Below are 25,185 nucleotides of genomic sequence, written 5' to 3'. Positions count from 1 at the left end.
AGGTGAGCCCCCAGGCGCCGCCACCCTCGCCCCCACCCTCGGCGGCGTCCCGGCGCGTGGATGCGCGGGGCCACCCCTCCCGCGAGGGCGTCGTCGCCGGGTGGCGTAGGGGCTGCGTCAGCCGCAGCCGGCCGGCGATTGGGGCGCGCGCGCCTCCTTCGGTTTGGGGCTAGTTATAAAGTGGCTGCAGCAGCCGGTAGCCCCGGGACCGCGAGGCAGGCGCTCGGAGCCCGGCAGACCGGCCCGCGCCCGCCAGCGCCCTCGGCTGGCTTCTCGCCGACGGCCGCCCCGCTCACACTTGCCTTCTCTTCCTTCCAGAGTCGTGTCTGGGACCCGGTTTCTCCAACCAGCCTGCTCCAGCCGCACAGAGTCAACGTGAGTGAATTTGCGCAAAGCTCGCCTTTGCTGCACAGGTTTGGGGACGTCCGCCAGCTCTTACTCTGCGTTTTATTGCATGGTTTCCCCAATTTTCTCCCCGTCCCTCTGGTGGCCCCGGTCACTGTCGTGCCTCCCCGGGCGCCCACTCCCTAACACTTGTTCTCGGTAGTTCCTTCCAGAATCATGCCCGGGGCAGCGACGCCCCAACCCGGGAGCAGGAAGGCGATCTGAGCCGTCCCCAGGTCCCCCAGAGGGGTGGGGGGCCAGGCGGGCGGGGGGCGTCCTTACGGGCTCCTGCTCAACGAATCCCCAGCCAGGGCTGTCGCGGGGACGGGTCCCTCGAAGGGACCGTTCTGAGCCCGGGCAGGCTCGGAGGGCGCGTCCTTCTCTCCTCACAGTCGATGGCGCGGCTCCTGAGACTTTGCACTTGGCTGCTGGCTCTTGGCCCCGGGCTCTTGGCGACCGTGCGGGCGGAATGCAGCCAGGAGTGTGCGACATGCAGCTACCGCCTGGTGCGTCCGACCGACATCAACTTCCTGGTGAGTGTCAGGCGCGGCGAACGAGCGAGTCTCCGCGACAGTCCGCGGACGGCCCCGGGCACGCCGCGCGGCGCGTCTCGCGGTCACACCCGATCGGAGCCACAGCGGCGCGAACCCGTGGAGACCTGGGTGCCTCGGCTGTTCCCGGAAGGCTGACCGAGGTCCCGCCCTGGCTCTCAGCTTCGGGGACCCGTGACTATCTAGGGACCGGTAGGGGCGGCGGTGTCTCAACCCAAGCCAAGGGTTTTTTTTAACCCTAGGGACTCGGGAGCGCCACAGCGGGCTCCCTTCAGCACCTCGGATAGCACTGGCTTCTCTCCTACTGTCAGAAGGAGGGTTCTCAATCACCCCAACTCCTGCATATCCCAACCAAGGGCCCTTCCACCCGTACGCATCCTCCCTTCCTTCATGCAAATAATAGTTTCGTCAATGACATCTTGTCGAATTTCTTTTCCCTAACTCTTAAGCTCAAGCCCCTCATGCCCTTGTCCTCACCTGTTGACAGGAGAGAGCAAAAAGATGGGAAATTGACAAAGGGAGCAGAAGGGGAAATCGCAGTAGACAGGAGACAAAGAGCTCGTAATTACCTTGCAAGCGTGTGAATCTGGAACTCAACTTCTGTCTTGTCTTGACTGCACGTCTGTAATACCGACTGAAACAACAGTTTGTCTATGAGAGGGCGCAGGAGAGGTGGCCGGTGTCCAAAGAGGTGGCAGCAGTCCGAAGATAAACTACACTGCAAGGGGCTTGGGTGGAGGAGGAGGTCATGGGCTCTTGAGTAACCTCTGGGGCCCTACTGACTTACAACGTCTGCAGTCGAGACTCGGGAAACTCAGTTTTAACTAGCTCCCCTAATTACTTTGCACTGCCTTTGAAATTTGTTGAAATTCTGTGATGACTTTAAAAGCTCGGTAGAGAGGAATGTATTATTCCAAGTTAATTTAGGCTCCACTTGAGCCTTTGAAGATATTTTCAGTTATGTAGAATGTAGATGCTTGAAATGGAGAATAAAACTAAGGAAAATATTGGGGGAAAAAACCCAAGGTGTATATTTCAGGTTAAATGTTGGCTTATTTCATTTGAGCGTTTGAATTACCTGGTCTATTTCCTTCGATCTGTGCTGATTTGGCCTTATAGAGAAGACACATAAGAGGGCTGTATGAGAAAAATGATCCATCTTAAATAGGGGAAATAATCCCCTTCATCCATCTTTCTTCTTTCTCCTATAGTCATGAGCTTTTAAGCCATGCCTAAAAATTGACCGAGTACTACATAGATAAGGATAGATCTTGTGAGTGGAGAATCTTACAGACAGGAGAGAAACCCAAAACATGCCATATAGAAAACCCCGCTTTTTGACCCTGTAATTTCTCCTGCCGGCTCATATGTATTCTGAGCTTTGACCCCTGCTCAACATGCACTGCACTCAGCTGCCTAGCCCAGCTTTCTCTGCCACCTGCATGAAGGTTACGAGGATCCTAGTAGAATTCTTTGAATCACACAGTCTGACCTCAAAGTAGAATCAGATTTACTTAAATTTTGTGATTCAGTGAATTAATATGACTGGCATTTAACAATGCCTGTTCAAATGTTTTTTTTTTTTTTTTAATTTAATCTGCTCGCTTCACCAGGGTCCCTTAATGCTACTAGTCTTCCTTTTGCATTGTTGAGGAACTTAAGCAGAGTGTGTTGTGTGGCAGCCAGTCTTTCCCTGGACATCTGACTTCTCTCCTTTCTCTAATCATTTAACAGAATTGGGGGTGGGGGTAATGAGGGAGATTAACTGCTCTTTGCAAAATTTTCCTCACTGCTTTTTATGCTCTTGTTGTTTAGCTTGTTATTATTATTTTTTATTCCAGATGATGATTTGGCACATGTAGTATAAGCAACTTGAAAAATAGACAATAAGCCATCATCGATTTAAAAAATACTCTCCTTGGAAGGTGTTTTGAGTAATAACTGATTTGCTTTGTGTTGAGGCTTACAATTAGGGTTGTTATATTCTTGTGACAAAAGGTCTAATTAATGACTATGCTGCTAGAATCACAGCAGTTCTGAAATTTTAGCTTGGATGAAATGGACATATGAGAAATGAGGTTGCCTGGGCAGAAATATGTCGTAAAATCAATGTAACAAATATTTATCAAGTTTCTACCATGTGAAAGACACTTGTGCTTGATACTGCAGTGGACACAAAGATGAGCAGGCATGCAGTGACTGATGTCCAAACAGGATTTACCATCTAATATCTTGACCACAGAACGCAGACTGATAAATACCACAAAAGAGGCATAGATGGCCATTGGAGCTATAAAAGATTTTTTCTTTACTCCTTTAGCATGAGTGTGTTATTCTGACTACTTGCTATTATTTGTTTTTGAAGGAATCCCAAATCACATATATTTAAAAGCCTTTTGGTATTAGTATACAAAATATTCAACATTAATGTTTGGCAACAAGATCACTTCAATATCATTTTAGAATGGAAATATTATTGCCCCTTGAACATCTTAAACTTTTAATAATGTTTTGATTCCTTAATCGGGTATCAGGAATAAAACAGGACCATTTTTATTAGATCATCTTTAGATTTTTATATATTCATATATTTAATTTTATTAGACATCTTAAATAATCATTAAGAGCTGGTTAAATATATACCCTAGAGGTTCTGTTGCACTAATAAAATGCTTTCCTTCATTGTGAAAATAATGTGTGTATTTAATACCAACTAATATACCAGTATATTTTTTAAAATTTAAATACCAAGAAAGAGCCTGGCTTTTCTGTCTAAATCAAGGGTCTGTAACCTGGGTTTTATAAGTAGACTTCAGAGAGCTATAATAACACCTGTAATGCTAAGAAATATCATATGGATTTTGAAAATGTTTATGTAATATTAGTACTCTTTTTATCATACCCAAGTGATCTTGGGTTGAATAAGAAAAAAAATCTTAAGATTATTAGAATCCATAGCCTAAATCTTACAATAATTTGTATTCAAGTATTACTTAATAAAAAGTAAAGAATTTAATTATTGCTTAATAAAAATAAAATGATTTCCATTGGAAATACCTTTTCAGTACACCAGTAACTAAATATTAAGAAAATAGACACGAATAATATATGTATTGCATATGTATAATTTTATATCTGATCTTATTATTACATACATCTGATTCAAGATGACAAAATCTGTTTTAGTCAATCAAGGAAAAAGGAAAAAAATCTCTACTTTCAGCAAATCAATACATCATAATCCAAATAATCTGTAAAATTTACATTGAGTTTTTAGGAAGTCTTTCTTTTTAAACTTACTTTGAAATCGTTTTTCTTTGAAGATTGAAAGTGTTTATAAGAATATTGGATACTATCCTAGTAAAATATTAACACAAAAAAGCAAATGAATCTTATGTTACTAATATTGATTTTACTTGTAAGACGAGAAGATAGAAGGAATTTTGAGGAAATGTTCCTAATTAAGTAAACAGAAATTTCTCCCTTTCGGTTAGAAAAATCTCAAACAAAATGACATCAGCAGTGGAAAATTATCCAGTGAAATTAGATTGTGAAGGCAGCCAATCTAATTTAAAATTGGGTGGAAAAAATCTCTTAAAATATTGAAATGGCACAGTATATACAAGGGGTTAAAATCCAAAGACAGATTTTTAATTTGATTCAGTTAATTTCCTCCACTTTCCCTTTTTTGGTTTTCATTTGTTTTATTTGCCTGTTCAGTTGTGATAAGAAAATGAAGAGGATCTTATCATGTGAGATTTTATATATCGAAGCAAGCGTATTGTGGTACACAAAAACTTGTTTTCTAAATGAAATAAGAGAAGCTTCTTGTATCATTAAATTAAATTGTTTTCCCAGGCTTGCGCACTGGAATGTGAAGGAAAACTGCCATCCCTCAAAATCTGGGAAACCTGCAAGGAGCTCCTGCAGCTGTCCAAATCAGAGCTTCCTCAGGATGGCGCCCTCAGAGAAAGCAGCAACCAGGAGGAGAGCCACGTGCTAGCCAAGAGGTACGGGGGCTTCATGAAAAGGTACGGGGGCTTCATGAAAAAGGACGTGGAGGATGACTCTACGGCCAATTCCTCGGACCTGCTCAAGGAGCTGCTGGGAACAGGCGACACCCGAGAGAGTAGCCACCCCCAGGCAGGCAGTGATAATGACGAAGAAGTGAGCAAGAGATACGGGGGCTTCATGAGAGGCTTAAAGAGAAGCCCCCAGCTGGAAGATGAAGCCAAAGAGCTGCAGAAGCGCTATGGGGGCTTCATGAGAAGGGTGGGCCGCCCAGAGTGGTGGATGGACTACCAGAAAAGGTACGGAGGTTTCCTGAAGCGCTTTGCTGAGTTCCTGCCCTCGGAGGAGGAAGGCCAAAGTTACTCCAAAGAAGTTCCTGAAATGGAAAAAAGATATGGAGGATTTATGAGATTTTAATACCCTTTCCCAACAGTGACCCCAGGCCCAACAAGCCTCTCTGTATCCCCCACCAGTGAGAAACGACCTCATTGATCGTGTTTCATTGTCATGTGTGGCTTGTGTTGTACAGCTGACTTTACTGTCTGGATAAGTATACAGCCTGAAAGCTGTCACTTTAGGTTCTGTGTTCTTTTTAGAGTCTTTGCGCTCAGTATTGGTCTATCACAGCTTTGTCGTTGTCATGCTTAGATAGTTTTTGTTACTTTGTTCCTTGTTTTTGACAAAACATCAACAAATGCTTACTTGTTTTAGATATAATAAACCCTTTACCCCAACTGCATAATATCCTTGTGAGTCTCTTTTCTCCAAGGCCTTCACTTGCCTTTGGGTTTCCAAGGTAAATTCTAGACTCAAAGAGAGTTAAACCATCTGCTCTTGACAGAGTAATCACTGGCCTCCTCTTCTTCCAAGTGGGGCTACAAAAACTTTTTCATTTAATTCCTCATATATGAAATCTTAGATGAGTAAACACACTGGAGCAAAATAAAGTATGTTTTTACTCTTATTTCTGGAAATCAGATACATGAAGGAAAACCAAAACCTAATAAAGGAAATAACTATGCCCTCACATTTGAGAAAATCTGCATTTACATCAGAAGTGTATGTCTCTATTTTTCAGCAAAGTACTTTGAAAGTTAATAAGAAATCAAAGATAACTTAACCCTATTTTACAAATGAAGGAAGTGAAGCCCAGAAAGGTTAAGTAGTTGGCCCAAGGCTGCCCAGCAGTTAAAGGATAGAAATAGGATTATAACCCCAAATTTCCTGTTCCCTGTTAATATCCTTTTCCCTCCAATTCCATATCTCTGATCCAGGCCACTAGCAAGAATTGGAACAACTTGGGACTACATCATGTTCACCATTGTACACCCCTATACTATGACTATAGCAGATTCTCCAGTATCTGAGGAATGAATACACGAATGAATGAATGAATTTGGTGGCCAGCTAATCAGGAAAGGTATTGTGAGTGTTCTGTCAGGCAAATTCCCAAAACATAAGGCACTTATGACTACTTCATGTTAATGAAACCATTTGGGACAACATTCAAATATAAGAAATGTAACATTTCTTCATTTTGGTCATTAAAACTACATGCATCTCAACCCCTACCCACTGAGTTATTTTTCCAGGACCCCCACCAACCCTTTCCCCTGTGCTCTTCAAAAAATCAGAGCTTATCAATTCAAGAAAGTGGAGGATGAGTCTCTCCTCTGCAGTCCAGCAAGGCTGCCGATGAGATATGCATAGTCCAAGCCTGCGTGCTCCATTCTGATGAGGCAGACCCACTGTCTTCGGCTGTCAGTCTCTCTCAGTCCAGTGCTGCCAGGGTCCCAGGACATCCACATGGTCATGCTCTAGCAGAAGACCCGTCTCTTCCTGATCGGTGCAAGGGGTCACAGATCCCCACCCTCACAGGGCCCCACCACCATCTGCCTTCCTGATACTTGGGAAACTAACTTTCTCTTCCAGGCAGAGACCTGAGAGCTCTCCTTCTTTTGAACTAGAGACGCAAGCAGTGGAAGTGGAGTTCTTCAGGAAGAAGATGGTAAACAGCAGTGGGCCCCAGGAGACCCACACAGGGGCAATGAGGGGCAAGGGTCTGTGTGGTACAGCACGACAGGTCTCTAGTCAGCCTCAGCCGCTTGTTTCCCTTGGAAACCCCAGCCCAGTACTGTCAGACTTTTCCAAGGAAACCTGAAACTAGATTTTTAAGACAATATCCCATGTTTTTTTAATTCGGGCAACTGATTCCTTTTAAAACACTGTGGGTCAAACAAACATATCTTCAGATCAGATTTGAGAAAGGTGAAGGCTAGTCTTTTGAAGGAAAAAAAAAAGTTTTTTAATTCTCTGCCCTGGAGCAAAGGATTCCCAAACCTTGGAAACAGGAGTCCAGCCTACACGTTGAGTGAGACAGGGGGAAATGCCCTTGTTTTTACCTGGTAAGAGGATACAATTCAGACGAACACATTGTTTTCAAAGCAAGCACAGTTCTTTATCTAGGAGCTCTCTCTTTTGTATATGGGGTAGGCCCTGTAAACCGGGTACATCACAAGGAGTGGTGAACAGACAATTGTCTGCCGCGCTAGCTCACCACCTGTCACCTCGGCCGAAGTCGCATGCTGCCCGGCTGGGACAGTGTCACACACTCTTGCAGTTCCTCATCCTCTCATGCCTGGTGCAGAATCGGGAACCCAGAGGATGCTTCAAAACCGTTCGGGGAAGGGAGGCACACAGAAGAGGGACCGGGAAACGAGAACGGTGGAAAGGACGTTCAGAGGAGACGTCCCCTTCTCTGCACGCCCAGGCGGTCGGTCGTGAGGCCGAGCACGCAGTGGCGCCACTGCGGTCCAGGGACGCTATGTAGGCCTCCCTGCGGCTGCAAATATCTACCCTGCTGTCCGGCCTTCAATCTGAAATTCCAGTATTAGAATTTTGCCCCTTTAACTCTTAAAGGATTTGACGTTTTCAAGAATTTCCTATTTAAATTCTGAGAATTCGCCTCCTGGGATGCGATATTAAACGACGCAGATCACGGGGCTCTGACTGTGACCCTCAGTGTGTGCTCAGCACAATTGTTCAGAGTTTGTAGACAGGAGAAGAACTAGGGTTAGGACTAAGCTGGGACTAGGACTTAGGGTGAGAGGAGCCCAAAGCCCCTGCTGACCTAAGAGGGTCTGAGAGAAGCGACGTGGAGCGAGAAGAACGAGGCGCCGCGCTGCCTGCAGAGGGCGCTGCTGCTCCGGGCGCCGCCGCCTCCCAGCGCCCGGGCTCCCTCCGCCTCAGTCCCGCTCACCGGAGCCTGCCCAGTCCCACCTCCAAGCCCGAGTCCTGCTCTGGGTTCCTTCAGAGAGGTAGTTTACGTGTGAGCTCGGGGGCCAGGCTCCCGAATGCAAGTGCCAGCTGGCTGTGTAAACAATGTCCCCCTGCCCCTTTCCTCCTCTGCGCCACACGAGGTGGCTGGAATAGCTGAGCGTGCGAGGGCGGATGCCTTCAGCCAGGGCCCGCTCACAGTCAGCACTCACGGGTTAGCGGCCGCTATTGCTCAGCCTCCCAGTTCTTCCAGTTGGATCTTGGGCTCCCACGTCACCCTGGGTCTTTCAGGGATGAGACACTATCTGTGAGCTTTGGTCCTGGTCACCAGGCAGGGTGCTCCTTTCCTGACAGGTGTGTCCCACGATGCAGAAACCACTTATAGAGTGCCTTAAAGCTCATCTTCACGTTCTCAACTTTCTACTGCAATCTGTAAAACCTGTGTAATCAGAGAGTGTATAACGTGTAATCATGTCCTTATACATTTGTCCAAACCCCTAGAAGATGCAACACCAAGAGTGAACCCTAAAGTCAACTATGAGCTCTGGGTGACAAGGACGTGTCACTGTAGCTTAATCATCAATTGGAACACATGAACCACTCTGAGGGGATGTGGGGAATGATAATGTAGGGGGAGGGTCAGGAGGTATGCAGGAAATTTCTGTACCTTCCACTCAGTTTTGTTGTAAACCTAAAACTGCTCTACGAAAATGAAGTCTTAAAAAAGTTATCCAAAAATAAAAGGCATGAAGTGAGCCTTGCACAAAGGTTTCTTAGGAGAAGATGCGGAAGGATGTTAGCTGTGAATACTTGTACTTATGTGCTTTTTTCTTTTTTTCCTGAAATGTAGGGAAGCACCCCCACATAAGTCAATTCATTCAATAAACGAATAAAGCCAGCTGCATTAGTATCTGACGGAAGAACATTCCAGACAGAGGGAAGAGCTCATGCAGGCCCCGAAACGGGAGGACGATGGATTGCTGAGAAGCAAGACCTATCATTTAGGTTTTATTCTCAGTGTGACAGAAAATGGGTTGAGCTTGAGAGCCGGTGAGTGAGACATGATATGCTGACAAGTAGAACAAGTTCCCTTCCTCCTCGTTCTGGGAGAAGAACGAACGTATTACACATTTGTCATCATTGTGCATCCATCAAAACATCTGGGTTTACCTGAAAAAAAAAAAAAAGTTATATAAAACTTTCAGTGTCTTATCATAAAAATGCAGTGAATAAATTTCCTTTATCAATTCCTACACCAAAAATCAGAACTTACAATGCCCACCCATCGCCTTAAGAATGAAAATTACAAACAAAACAAAACACACCATCAAATTATTGGCCAGGAGCTTATTTCTCCACAGGGAAGGAGTCCAAAATTCCCATCCGCAGAGCGAGCTTAGCAGGAGCTTAAACACACGCATGCATGTCATGTGCTTATACTTTTCTCTTAACTTTTTTTATCAAGTATAACATGTATACAGAGAACTGCACATATCACAAGCGCACACATCTCACTGGATTGCTTCAAAGCAAACATACCCATAAGCCACCATCCAGGTCGAAAAATAGAGTATTACCAGCACCTCAAAAAACCCGATCATGGCCCCTCCAGATCATTACTTGTTACCTTCTCCCCAAAAGACAACTACTCTCCTGACTTCAAAAACCGTAGATTAGTTCACATATTTTTAAATTTTATGTCAATGGAAACATACTTTTTTCCATTTAACTATTTGGTTCAACATTTTATTTGTTAGATTCGTCCATGGTGTCGTATACAGCTGGAGTTTATTATTTTATTCCCATATAGTATTCCATCGTACGAAAATACTGCATTTCATTCCATCATTGATGGATGCTTGGATTGTTGCCAGGTCTGGGTTATAGGAAATAACACTGCTGTAAACATCCTTGCCCGTGTCTCCTAGCATACATTACACATTTCTTTGGGGTATATAGCTCGATTTGTCAGAACATAGGATATGCATATATACAACTGGAGTTTATAGTGTCAAACCACTTTTGTATTAATTTGGACTCCTTTCTGCAGTGTATGCTCCATCAATACTTTGTATTGTCAGTCTTTTTAAATTTTAGCTGTTGTTTTAATCCACATCTCCCTAATCACTGATGAGATCAAGCATCATTTTATAAGCTTATTGACCATTTGGATATCCTTAGTTACTCTTCTGCTTTCCAAATGTATTTTTCAGGGTACACAACTAAACTATTTTCTGCACTATGGTGAATTGTCTCATACCCATGAAATGCATGAGTTTTTTAAACTATAAAATACCCTCAGGTAATTTTTTGTCTCCTTGTTATGGTCTGCACAAACCTACCCATAACTACAGACTGACTGCATGATGTTGCTGACTAATCATTCATTGCCTAGCAGAACACTGGGTATGCTTTATGCTTCCCTCTGCCTTCTTTTACATTTAGAACATCTGGGTAGAGTGTTTGTGTCAGCGTAGCCATCTCCCAGCTCAGTGCTTTCAGCCCGGTCTCCCTGCAGCAAGGTGAAGGGAACAGACAATTTCTAAGAGGATTCATGGGTTTGGACGACTGAGTGGTCTCAAGGAGTCACTTCATCCCACCACCAAGGCACCATCTTCCCTCAGCCACTAGTCTGTGGCCTCTCACTTCACCCTGGGGCATGAGGTTTCTCTTTGCTCCCTTCCCTGGAGAACCCTGTAGGGAGAACTCAAAGACCCCTGGCAGACCCTCTGCCTACTGCCATCTTGCTGCCCTCATCTTGACATTGATCTAGAAAGGAAATTGGAAGGAAGAGGGACTTGCAAACATGAACTGAAAGAGCCAACTTTCTAGAATTCCTCCTCCAATATATCAATCAAGCAGGAGACTGGATCTTCCGTGGATAGAAAAAGGGCGAAGAGTAGAGGACAGGCCATGTGGAAGTCACACAATCTGAAATCAGCATTGAGGTGACAGGAGAATAAGCTTTCGTAAAGAACTGGCTGAGAGGGCAAGAGCTCAGGTGAATTTGGAGCCGGCAATAGAGAATTTGCCCATCTACTCATTTTTTTTTTCTTTTCATTATCCAAATTATTCATGGAATAAATACACTCATGGAGCATATACTATAGGCCATACACTATTCTAGGCTCCAGAACTACAGAAAATGAAAGGCCACCCAATTCTCTGCTTTCTCAAAACTCATGCTCCATGTGTAGAGTGAGACAATAAACAAACAAACAAGGTAATTGCAGGTTTCTAAGTGCTATGCTTGTTCTTGATAGAATTTTTTTTAATTCAGATCTATACAGTGTAAAGAGTAAAATTTCTCTTTCACCTCTACCTTCCACAGAATTAACCGCTGTTAGTCTGGAGCTTACTCTAAATATTTTTTTTTCATTAATGAGTACAGACACATATGCACGGACACACACAGTTTTATTTTCATTGTTATCATGAATAATTCTGTACATATTATTCTGCCACCTTTTTTTCACTTAATATATCTTGGCAATATTTCTTCACCAACACATAAGTCTGCCAGGTACCCTTTAACTACTGCATAGTATTATATAATACATATGTTTGTTTGTTTGTTTTAATTAAACAACCTCACTAGCAATTAATTTTTTCACATTACAAACAATGATGCAGTAAGCATCCTTATAAACACATATGTACTATTTATCCTACTTTATATAAAAGGTAAATGTGTGTGAGAGAGAGTAATAGTAGAAGTTATGTACATTGCAAGAATTCCATAGGATTAACCACTAAAATAATTTCTGGATCAAAGGATATATATATATATTTAATATTTTATAGTTATTGCCACATAGCTTCTAAAAATACTGTACTAATTTATATTCCCAGCTACAACATCTGTGTGTCCTTTTCCCATACTCTTGCCAGTGTTAAACAATTTCAATCATTTAATTTTGCTATGATGATGGGTAAAACAGTATCTTGTGTGAATTTGTGTTGTCTCTGTGAACCAGTGAGTCTGAGCTCCATTTTATTTTTGCTGAACATTCTATAAAGTTTTTATTTACTTGACCATTTATCTGTTTAGTTGTTTGTCTTTTACTTAGTGATGTATAGGTACCTTTTAACATATTACACTAAATAATCTTTTTTTCTGTTTATATTAGATTATGTAAGAAGTTGAAGCTTTTTTTTTTTTTTAACTATACCTCAAATTATAAGTCTCTTGAAAAAGCTTTGGAATTCAATTTTCTTAAACTCCAAGAATCACATAATTGTGTTCAGTGTGGGAAGTTACTCCAAATAGAAAACAACTCTAAATGTCACCTGCTGGTAAACTGACAGCTTTAATGTTAAATTATGCTTGTACAAAAGCACACGTGCACACACACACACACACACACAAAAAAAAAACATAGTTGCATTTCAGAGTTGTAACATATCACATGGAAACTCTGTGCATAAATAATCTCATAAAACAAGCTGGCAACCACTAATTCATGCATTTAATTTTTGACCCAATCAGCTTCCCAAAATTGTAGTGTGGCCTAGTAATGGCTCCCATAGTGAATGTAATGCATAGAGCCTTTGGAGGTTTCGTTTGCTTCTTTGTTTGTTTGTTTGGCGGGGGGAGGTGGCTGGCCGGTTCGGGGATCCAAATCTTTGATCTTGGTGTTACCAGCACCATGCTCTAAGCAACTGAGCTAGCTGGCCAGCCCTTGCATAGAGCATTTGGACAGAAGAAGAATACTGAGCCATAAAAGGAGAACCCGGCAGAAATGGTGTTTTATGATTAGGGATCTCTAAATTGAAGCCTGTAATCATCCTTGAAGCATCCTGGAAAGATTTGTCAAACTGATTATACCTGAAAGTCTTCAAATAAAGCAAAAAATGAATTTTATACGACTAACTCCTTGCTGCTCAAGGTCTTAATAGGTATTCTAGTAAGGGAAAAAACTTTATGGAATTTGATCAGAATTCAGAAGCCACTAAAGTAAAACATTTAACTTATATCAGTCAAGTACTATAAATCAGTTGCACTAGAAAGCTATTTACTGATTTACCCTACTATTGATGACTTCCAAAGGTCCACTTCTACTCTCCTCCCTGCGCAGATTCCCCAGTCTAGTTAAGTTCCTTCCTTATAGCTCACATAAAACACTCTCTTTTTTGTTGGTTTGGTTTTTTTGTGTTTGTTTGTTTGTTTGTTTGTTTGTTTGTTTTTGCTGTCATGGCACTACTTTTATTTTAAAACTATTTATTAATTTCTGTCTTGACAAGTAGACAGCCCTAGAAAAGTAGGAACTGTGTTTGTTTTTCTTGTCATAGATGCTTAATAAATATCATTGAATCCATGTTCCTATCCAAACTCATAGCAAAGATATGTGAATTGTTTTAATTTAAAATACACAATTATGCTCAGAAATAATGAAACTATGTGTAACTGCGAAACAGAAGAGATAAACACCACACTAAACAGGAGCTGAAATGATGGGCTCCTGGGCTCTGAGCCTAGGGCCTGGTGGAGGCAGCCTCCTTCACCTCTTCATGATAACTGCGACCAAGTGACAAGGCACAAGATCCAGGTCCACCGCCAATGACCTGAGATAGAAGCAGGTCTCTCCCATCTATTGAAAGAGGCTGAAAATGTCAAGACTGCGAACCAGGACTAGTGGTTACCTGGGGGGGTAGGGGTAAGCAGATGCAGTTGAGGAACCAGGATCTGGGCAAAGAAACACTTGCCAGCTTAGCCATTAGATTTGCAATATTATTGACATTATTATAGGGAAGTGGCCCAAAACCTCCAATGTAAAACCTATTTCTGAACTGCCAAAGTCAAATAAAATATCGAGATGAATCTCTAAGCAAAATGTTTTATTTGGGAACTACAGAATTGCAATTTGGGACCTACACACAGACTAGGGTGGTCTATAGTATGTCCAAAGAACAACGAAAGGCTTTGGAGTTTTATTAGAAAGAGAAATCCTACTTTATTAGAAAGAGAAAGGCTTTGGAGTTTTATTAGAAAGAGAAATGCTACGTTTTGTTTTGAAAGAAAGCTCACTGGCACTACTGAAGTTTTGAGGAGTTGACAAGCTCTGACTGGTGCATGGCAGTGGTAGGTAAAACTTGTCTTCGAGTCATGGCAGGTCATTTCAGCAGCTATAAGGTAAAATTGGTCTTAGGTTATAGCAGGTTGTTTGAGCAACAGGTGCTGTATGCTCCCAATATTTCTCCCCTGTTCCCTTGACTCTGATTTAGTTTGGTATGACAAGAATGACCCAACTGGTACGATCATCTTTCACAGAACCAAAAATGCAAAACTACTAAACAAGTAAGAGTGAGGAAAGGCAGAGAAACAAATACTCCTGTTTAATATGAGCAGCACTATAAAATTCTAAAGTACATATGGAAAATAATATTAAGAGAGCCAACAAATGCAAAAATACTTCGCTCCTGGTGAAATGCAAATATTAAAGCAATCTGAAAAGAAAGTTTAAGATGGATATTTCAATATTTTCAAAGAGATAAAGATAGGAAAGTTATCCATAAAAAAAAGGAGCGAGAAATTATAAAATTAAAATGTGTTGGCAATAAATGGGGGGGAAACTGATCAAACAGGTTAAATTCTAGACTAGACACAGTTAAAGACTGCATTCATGAATACAAAGTGGTTTGTAATTAACCCACAACAAAATGAAGAATTTTTAGTGAAAAAAAAGTAGCAAGAATAGATTGAATGGCTTCAATAAATGTCTTAGAAGTTCCAGATGAGGCTACAAAGAACTCAGTAGAAACTGTCACAAAATACTGGCCCTTCAAGACCACAAGGATGTCTATAATAGAAAAGATGAATAGTAACAACTGTTTTACAAGGATGTGGAGGCATTGAAATGCTCATACATTGCTGGGGAACAGTTTTGGCAATTCCTCAAAAAGTTAAATATAAAGTTACCATGCAACCCAGAAATTCCATTCTTAGATATATACCCAAGAGAATTGAAAACAGAAAACTTTTACACAAAAACTTTTACATTAATGCTCACGGTAGCATTATTCATAATAGCCACAAAATGGAAATAACCCAGATGTCCATCAACTGGTGAATGGATAAATAAAATGTAGTATATCCATACAATGGAATATTATTTGACGATAAAAAGGAATGAAATACTTAGACATGCTATACAATATGAATTAACCTCAAAGACATTATGCTAAGTGAAAGAAATGAGACACAAAAGTCATATATTGCATGATCCCACTTATATCAAACATCCAGAATAGAGACAGAAAGCAGATTAGTGGTTGCCAGTGGCACAGGCACAGGGGCATGGGGAGTGACTACTAATGGTTATGATGTCTTTTGGGGGTGATCAAAATGTTCTGTAATTAGCTAGTTGTGCTGATTGCACTACTTGGTGAATATGCCACTAAATTGCACATTTTAAAAGAGTGAATTTTTTGGTATATCAATTATATTGCAATAAAGCTGCTATTTAAAAATAATAGTGGTTGCAAACAAAGATGGATCACATGAAGAGCGAGCCAAGCAAGTTACATAAAAGTAAATCCATACCTGTCTACACTGTAATGAAACTAACATCATCAGTAAAATTACCTGCAAAGGAATAACATTTAGGCAGACTGAAGGTTTTATATCAGATATAAAATATACTAGGAGACATTTGAAAATATCTTTTAAAGGAAGTGGAGGAAGGGAAGGACATGGAGAGGGGGAATAGATTCAAGCCACAGTTCCCTATGCTCTTAAACTAGTATATAAGAGTATAAAATGAAAACAATTTAAATAATGCAAACATTAAAAATCTCTTTAACTGTTTCTGGAAAATATGCTAAAGGATATACTTCAGCAAGAAAAAAAGTGAATAGACAAGAAAATAGTGAGAGGAAAGAAATAAAATAAATCCAAGAACAGGTAAACAAACAAAAAAATAAGTATAATTAACATTAAGACTCTTAGAATTTCTCTCTCTCTTGTTTCAGAAACAATAATATAAATGTTATTACTTATTATTTCAAAAAGAAAATTATATGTATTTTTTAAAGCAAAATAAAAATTTTAGACAAAAATAATGAAGAAGAGAAGAGGTAGGAAATTCACTGGGTAAATAGTTCTGGAGTCAAAAGTGTTTTCAAAAATAGCAAGAATGGGAAACAAGGTACTCAGTTCTTTTTATGAGACCAATAAAAAATGTAACAGCTTTATTGGTGTATAACTGATGTGTAATAAACTGCACATATTTAAGGTAAACATTTTGATAAGTTTTGACATGTGTATACAACTGTGAAACTATCATCACAATCAAATTTATAAATTTAATACTCTTACTCCCAAAACATTTTCTAGTAACACTTTGTAAACAATCCTTTCCTTCCCGACCTTGCCTGCCCCTGTCCACTATTTGTTTCTGTCACCAGACGTTATTGTGCATTTTCTAGAATGTAATGGAAATGGAATCATACTGGAATATAGAATGGAAACAGAATATACTGTTTTTTATCTAGCTTCTTTCACTCAGCATAATGGTGTTGAGATTCAGCCATGATGTTACATGTATCAAAAATTCTTTCCTTTTTGTGTGTAGGCCATAATTTGTTTCTCCCTTCACCTGTTGATAGATTTTTTATTGTTTCCAGTTTAGAGTTCTTGCAAGTAAAGCTGTCATGGACATTTGCGAACAAGTCTTTGTACGGACATATGCTTTCACTTCTCTTAGAAGAGTAACTATAGGGCCGGCCCCGTGGCTCACTCGGGAGAGTGCGGCGCTGGTAGCGCAAAGGCCATGGGTTCAGATCCTATATAGGGATGGCCGGTACATTCACTGGCTGAGCATGGTGCAGACCACACCATGCTGAGGGCTGTGATCCCCTTACTGGTCAAAAAAACAAAGTAACTATAAGAATGGCATGGGGTTTTGGGAGATATGTTTAATTTTTTAAGAGATTCTTAAAACTTTTTTGCAAACTCTCCAAAGTGGTTATATTATTTTACATTTTTTAGTTCTAGTAGTTTATTTTGTATATTTCCTTCAATTTCTTACAGAGACAGTGATGTCATTTGTGAATAAAGATGTTTTGGGTTCTCCCTTTCAGATCTGTACACATGTTAGTTTTTGGGTTTTTTTGGTTTTTGTTTTATTTTCTTGCCTTGTTGCACTGGCTATAACCTCCAAAACATGATAATAGCAGACATCCTTACCTTGTTCCACATCTCAGGGGGGAAGCATTCAGACTTTTAGTATTAAGTATGATGTTGGCTAAAGGTTTTTCATAGTTTTACTTTATCACATTGAAAAGTTTCCTTCTATTCTTCTGCCAAAAGTTTTTAAGAGGAATGGATGTTTTATTTTATCAAAATTTTGACTATGTCTATTGAGATGATAATAAAATTTTTTTTCATTGGTCTGTGAATTTGGTGAGTTTCATTGATTTTCTCATGTTAATCTATCCTTGCATTCCTGGGATAAAAGTCACTAAGCAATGATTATGATACTTTTTATGCATTTCAGTTTGCTAAAATTTCAATAAGAATATTTACATCTTTGTTCATGAGGGATGTTGGTCTGCAGTTCTGTTTTCTGGCAATACATTTTTCTGGTTTGGTTATGAGGGTAACGGTGGACTCACAGAATGAGTTGAGAAGTAATCTCTTCTTTTGAATTTTCTAGAAAGGTTGTATCCAATTAGTATTATTTATTTTGATAGAATTTACTAGTGAAGGCATTTTGGCCTGGGGTGGAGTTTTTGGGTGGGGAAGAAAGGGACAGTTCTAACCATAAATTCAAATTCTTTAATAATTACAAGGCTATTCAAGTTATCTATTTCATCTTGAGTGAAATTTGATAATTTATGTCTTTCAAAAAAATATCATTTTGGGGCCGGCCCGTGGCTCACTCGGGAGAGTGCGGTGCTGATAGCACCAAGGCCCCGGGTTCGGATCCCATATACAGATGGCCGGTTTGCTCACTGGCTGAGCATGGTGCTGACAACACCAAGTCAGGGGTTAGGATCCCCTTACCAGTCATCTTTAAAAAATATATATATATATATCATTTCAATGGTGCTGGGAAAATTTGGATATTCATACATAGGAGAATGAAACTAGACCCATACCTCTCACCATATACCAAAATCAACTCAAAATGGATTAAAGAATTAAATATACATCTTGAAACAAAAAAAACTCCTTAAAGAAAACATAGGGCAAACAGTCCAGGTAGTAGCGTTGGGTACAGACTTCATGGATATGACCCCAAAACCACAGGCAAACAAAGGAAAAATAAACAAATGGGATTATATCAAACTAAAAACTTCTGCACAGCAATAGAAACAATTAACAGAGTGAAAAGACAACCAACGGAGTGAGAGAAAATATTTGAAAAATATACATCTGACAAAGGATTAATATCCAGGAATATATAAGGAACTCAAACAACTTTACAGCAAAAAAACAAATAACCCAATTAAAAAATGGGCAAAGGAGCTGAATAGGCATTTCTCAAAAGAAGATATACAAATGGACAACAGACACGTGAAAAAATTATCAACATCACTCAGCATTCAACAATGCAAATCAAAGTCACTTTGGGATACCATCTCACTCCAGTTAGGATGGCTAATATCCAAAAGACTGAGAATGACAAATGCTGATGAGGTTGCAGAGAAAAAGGAACCATCCCTCACTGTTGGTGGGAGTGCGAAATGGTGCAGCCTTTATGAAAAATGGTATGGCAGTTCCTCAAACAATTAAAGACAGATCTACCATTTGACCCAGCTATTCCACTACTGGGTATATACTCAGAGGAATGGAAATCATCATGTCAAAGGGATACCTGTACTCCCATGTTTATTGCAGCACTATTTACAATAGCCAAGAGTTGGAACCAGCCCAAATGTCCATCATTGGATAAGTGGATAAGGAAACTGTGATATATCTACACAGTGGAATACTACTCTGCTGTAAAAAAGAATGAAATACTACCATTCACAGCAACATGGATTGACTTAGAGATAATTGTATTAAGTGACATAAGTCAGGTGCAGAAAGAGAAATACCACATGTTCTCACTTATTTGTGGGAGCTAAAAATAAATAAATAAATATACAAACAAATAAACTGGGGGTGGGGAAGAAGACACAACAATCACAACAATTCCTTGGACCTGTTAAGACAAGTGAACAGATATGATGTTGATGGACGGGAGGGGGCAAAGGGAGGGGGAAAAGAGGAATTGCTAAAGGGACATGAAAATCAACTACACTGTACATTGATAAATTAAAATAAAAAATAAATAAAATTTCTTTAAAAACTCAGTACCCCCCTCCCCCAAAATATCCATTTCACCAGATTTATTAGCATAAAGTTGCTATAAATGTGAACAAAATTCTTTGGCATAAAGTTGTTCATAATATTACCTTATTATCTTTTTTATGTCTGGAAGATCTATAATGTTTCCTCTCTCTCATTCCTAGTATTGACAATATGTCTCTCCTCTCTCTTCTTTTCATGATCTCTGCAGCTAAAGATTTATTAGTTGTACAGATTTCTCAAAGAATCATTTTTTGTTTCATTACCTTTCTAGAGAAATGTTTTTCTATATTCTGTTTCACTGATTTCCATTCTTTTCCCTATTTCTTTTTTTTGTTTGTTTGTTTACTTTGCTCCTTTTTGAGTTTCTTGGCCTTAAAGCTTAGGGCATTGAGTTGAGACTTTCTGCTTTTCTAATACAGGCATTTAGTGCTATACATCTTTTTAAAGCACCATTTGATCTAAATCTCAAATTTGTATCTAAATACAAATTTTGATAAAATGCTTTCATTTGTACTCAGTTCTACCCTTTTGGTTTTTTCTTTGACTCACTTTATTTAGAAGTGAGAGTTATTTCGTTCCCAGATATTTGGGTATTTTCAAGATATCATGTTGCTACTGATTGCTAATTTAATTCCATTGTGATCAGAGAACATACTTTATATAATTTTCATATTTTTATATTAACTGAGACTTGTTTTACAGACACAATGGGGTCTACCTCGGTAAATATTCTGTGTATTCTGTACCTGCTGGATAGTGCAATCTCTAAATGTCATCTAGATCAAGTTGATTGATTGTGTTGTCAAGTCCTCTATATGCACTGTGATTTTTTATTTGTTCTATGAATTATTAAGACTGGAATGATGAACATATGGCTGTAATTGTGGATTTGCCTATCAAGCTATACTATTATTATTAAAGATTGCTATGTAGGGTGATTAATTGATCCCTTTATTATTATGAAATCACCCTCTTTATTCCTTGTCCACACATCCACTTTGTCTACTATGAATATAGATATTACAGCTTTTTAAAAATTACTGTTAGAATGGATTATCTTTTTCACCTTTCTTTTAGCAGCTGGCCAGTATGCGGATCTGTAACCATGACGTTGGTGTTATGTGGCAGTGCTCTAACCACCGTTTGCTTTCTAAACCTGTTTGTAACTTTATATTTTCAAACTGAGTTTCCTGTAGAGCCAACATATAATTAAATCATGCATTTTTTTATCCAGTGTGACAATCCCTTCCTTTTAATTGGGACATCTAAATAATTACATTTGATGTGATTATTTATATTGATGAGTTTACATTTGCCATATTGCTAGCTGCTGTATAATTGTCTCATCTACTCTTTATTCTCTTTTTCCTCTTTACTGCCTACTTTTGGATTAACTGAGTATTTCTAATTATTTCCTTTTATTTCCCTTGCTGGCTTATTGGTTAATCTTTGTTTTATTTTTTGGTAGTTGCTTTAGGATCTATAGATATTTCTTCAACTGGTCACAGTCTACCTTCAAGAAATATCACTTCCTGTATAGTGTAAGGACTTTACAACCATATACTTTCATTACCCCTCTACTGGCTTTATTTATTGTTGTCATTCATTTTACTTCTACATATGATATAAACTCCACAATACACTATTATTCTTTTTTTTTTTCTGTACACAATTACGTTTTTTAGAGGGTTAAAAATAAGAAAGAGGGCCGATCCCGTGGCGCACTCAGGAGAGTGCAGAGCAGGGAGCGCAGCAGCGCTCCCGCCGCGGGTTCGGATCCTATATAGGGATGGCCAGTGCGCTCACTGGCTGAGCGTGGTGCGGCTGGTCACAAAAAAGACAAAAAAAAAAAAAAAAGAAGAAGAAGAAGAAGAAAGAAAAAATACTTATTTTCCAAAGTACTGATTCCTTTGTGCCAATTCAGATTTCCATCTTATATTCTTTCTTTTTGCCTGAAGGAGTTTCTTCAAGATTTTACGTTTCTTGTAGTACAGATCAGGTGTGTATGTCTGAAAAGTGTTTATTTTGCCTATGTTTTTTATTTTTATTATTACAAATCATGATTTTTCTTTATGCCTCTTACCCAACCTATCCTTCCTGCAATGCCCCCCCATCTCTAGCATCATTAGGTTTGTTTTCTCCTTCTGAAAGTTCAACATATTGTTTTGATCTTTTCTTTCTTTCTTAGCCCCCAGTTATAAGTGAGAACATGCGGTATTTCTCTTTCCTTGTCTGGCTAATTTCACTTAACATAATTTTCTCCAAACTCATTCATGTTGTTCTCATGGCAGAATTTCATTCTTTTTTATGGCTGAGTTGTATTCCATTGTGTACATATACCATATTTTCCTTATCCACTCATCTATCAATGGACACTTAGGTTGGTTCCATATTTTGGCTATTGTAGATACAGGTGCAGTGAACATGGGTGTGCAGGTATCCCTCTGATATGATTTCCATTCCTTTGGATATATGCCCAGTAGTGGGATTTCTAGATCATATGGTAGATCTATCTATAGTGATCTGAGGAAACTCCACACTGTTTTCCATAATGGCTGTGCTAATTTACAGTCCCACCAACAGTGTAGAAGGGTTTCCCTTTCCCCACATCCTCACCAGCATTTGTTGTTCTTGTTCTTTTTAATAATGGCCAGTCTAACTGGGGTAAGATGATATCACAATGCGGTTTTGATTTGCATTTCTCTGATGACTAGTGATGTTGAGCATTTTTTTTTTTCATATATCAGTAGGCCATTTGTACATCTTCCTTTGAAAAATGTCAAAGGATATTGCCCATTTTTAAATTGGATTATTTGGTTTTTTACTGTATAATTGTTTGAGTTTTTTATATATTCTGGATATTAATCCCTTGTCAGATGTATAGTTTGCAAATATTTTCTCCCATTCCATAGGTTGTCTATCTATTCTTTTGATGGTTACCTTTGCTGTGCAGAAGCCTTTTAATTTGATATAGTCCCATATGTTTATTTTTTCTTTTGCTGTTTGTGCTTTTGAGCTCTTATTCATAAAGTCTTTGCCCAGTCCTACTTCCTGGAGTGTTTTTTCTATATTTCCTTTATTAATTTTATGGTTTCAGGGCTTATATTTAAATCTTTAACACATTTTGAGTTGCTTTTGTATACAATGAGAGGTGCAGGTCCATTTTCATTCTTATGCATATAGAAGTCCAATTTTCCAGCACCATTTATTGAAGAGGCATTCTTTTCCCCAATGTATATTCTTGTTGCCCTTGTCAAAGATCAATTGCCTGTAAGTATGTGGGCTGATTCCCACATTTTCTATTCTTTCCATTGATCCAATTGCCTTTGTTTATGCTGGGACCATGTTATTTTGGTTACAATAGCTTTGTAATATAATTTGAAAGCAGGTAATGTTATGCCTCCAGCTTTTTTTTTTTTTTTTTTTTTTTTTTTTTTTTTTTTTTTTTTTTTTTTTGCTCATGATTGCTTTGGCTATTCACGGTCTTTTGTAGTTCCATATGAATGTTAGGATTTCTTTATCTACTTCTGTGAAGAATGACATTGGTATTTTGATGGGGATTACACTGAATCTGTAGATTGCTTTGGGTAGGATAGACATTTTCACAATGTTAATTCTTCCCATCCAAGAGCATGGTATGTCTTTCCATCTCTTCGTGTCCTCTTTAATTTCTCTCAGTAGTGATTTGTAGTTCTCACTGTAGAGATCCTTCGCCTCCTTGTTTAAATTGATTCCTGAGTTGTTTCTTTTATTTTTTGGCAACTCCTAAATAGGCTCATTTTCTTGATTTCTTTTTCTACTATTTTGCTACTGGAGTATAAGTATGCTACTGATTTGGGGGTGTTAATTTTGTATCCTGAAGCAGTACTGAAATTGCTGATGAGCTCTAAGAGTTTTTTAGTAAAGTCTACAGGTTTTTCTATATACAAGATCATGTTATCTGCAAATAGGGACAGTTTGACTTCATCTTTTCCAATCTGGATACCCTTTATTTCTTTCTCTTCCCTAATTGCTCTAGCTAGTACTTCCAATACTATGTTAAATAGGAGTGGTGAGAGTGGGCATCCATGTCTTGATCCTGTTCTTAAGGGAAAAGCTTTCAACTTTTCTACATTTAGGATGATATTGACAATTAGTTACTCATAAATGGCTGTTATTGCCTTGAGATAGTATCCTTCTATACCTAATTTGCTGAGAGTATCACAAAGGGATGTTGAATTTTGTCAAATGCTTTTTCTGCATCTATTGATATAATCATATGGGTTTTGTCCTTCATTTTGTTGATGTGGTATATCATACTTATTGACTTGCATATGTTGAACCACTTGCATCCCTGGGATGAATCCCACTTAGTCATGGTGTATAATTTTCTGATGTGTTGCTGTATTCTGAATGCTAGTATTTTGTTGAAGATTTTTACATCTATCTTTCTCAATGATAATGGCCTGTAATTTTCTTTTTTTGTTGTATCTTTTTCTGGTTTGGGTATTAGGGTGATGCTGGCCTCATAGAATGGCTTCTGTTTCAATTTTTTGGAGAGGTTTGAAGAGAATTGATATTAATTCTTCTTTAAAGGTTTGATTAAATTCAGCTGTAAAGCCATCATGTCCTGGGCTTTTCTTTGTTGGAAGATTACTGATCATTGCTTCAATCTTTTTGGTTGTTACTGGTCTGTTCAGGTTTTCTATTTCTTCCGGGTTCAATCTTGGAAGTTTGTATTTGTCCATAAATTTATCTATTTCCTCCAGGTTTTCATATCTATTGGCATATAGTTGTTCATAATAATCTCCGTTGATCCTTCATATTTCTGTGGTGTCAGTTATAATGTCTCCCTTTTCATTTCTCATTTTTGTTATTTGGGTCTTCTCCCTTCTTTTTTTTTTTTTTTTTTTTTTTCCTGTTAACCTAGCTAATTAATGGTTTGTCTATTTTATTTATCTTCTTAAAAACACCAACTTTTTGTTTCATTGATCTTTTATATCATTTTCTGGTTCTCTATTTAATTTAGTTCTGTCCTAATCTTAATCATTTCTTTTCATCTACTAGTTTTAGGATTGGATTGTTGTTTTTCTAGTTCCTTGAGACATAATGTTAGGTCATTTACTTGAAGTCTTTCCATTCTTTTAAGCATTTATTGTAATAAACTTCCCTCTTAGCACTGCTTTTGCAGTATCCCACAGGATTTGGTATGATGTGTCTTTATTTTCATTAGCCTCAAGAAATTTTTTGATTTCCTATTTAATTTCTTCTTGGAGTCTGTTGTTTAGTTTCCATGCACTTGTACTGTTTATAGAATTTTGCTTATTGATTTCCTGTTTTAAACCACTGTAGTCTAAAAAGATACTTGGAATGATTTCAATTTTTTAAAATTTGCTGAGACTTCACTTGTGACCTAACATGTGGTCTATTCTGAAGATTGTTCTATGTGCTGATGAGAAGAATGTGTATTCCCTAGTTGTTGGATGAAATGTTCTATAGATGTCTGCCAGGTCCAATTGGTCTAAGGTGTAGTTTAAGTCATGTTTCTTTGTTGATTCGTTGCCTGGAAGATCTGTCCAATGCTGAGAGTAGGGTATTCAGGTCACCCACTATTATTGTATTAGGGTCTATCTTTTTTTTTTTTTTTTTAGGTCAAAGAGTGTTTGCTTTACATATCTGGGTTCT

At 39.0% G+C, this 25,185-nt stretch overlaps 1 protein-coding gene and 1 pseudogene across 1 annotated transcript; both read left to right on the top strand.

Moving 5' to 3' along the window:
- The first annotated feature begins 779 nt into the window (after window positions 1-779).
- Window positions 780-5,363, top strand: PENK (proenkephalin). The gene is made up of 2 exons (XM_063079074.1): window positions 780-917; window positions 4,794-5,363. The coding sequence occupies exons 1-2, from the start codon at window positions 780-782 to the stop codon at window positions 5,361-5,363; spliced, it is 708 nt and encodes a 235-aa protein (XP_062935144.1).
- Window positions 5,364-7,528: 2,165 nt separating this feature from the next.
- LOC134363639 (solute carrier family 35 member E3-like) overlaps window positions 7,529-25,185 on the top strand; it is a 33,753-nt pseudogene continuing 16,096 nt past the window's right edge.

This window comes from Cynocephalus volans, chromosome 15 (genome assembly GCF_027409185.1).
Source record: "Cynocephalus volans isolate mCynVol1 chromosome 15, mCynVol1.pri, whole genome shotgun sequence".
NCBI lineage: Eukaryota > Metazoa > Chordata > Mammalia > Dermoptera > Cynocephalidae > Cynocephalus > Cynocephalus volans.
This window is presented reverse-complemented; position numbering and strand designations above follow the sequence as displayed.

What these genes read in the sequence shown, in the direction of transcription:
- PENK (XM_063079074.1), top strand. Translation starts at nt 780, where the DNA reads ATGGCGCGGCTCCTGAGACTTTGCACTTGGCTGCTGGCTCTTGGCCCC. An exon ending in CGACCGACATCAACTTCCTG is followed by an intron (nt 918 to 4,793) that starts GTGAGTGTCAGG and finishes TTGTTTTCCCAG; the next exon opens with GCTTGCGCACTGGAATGTGA.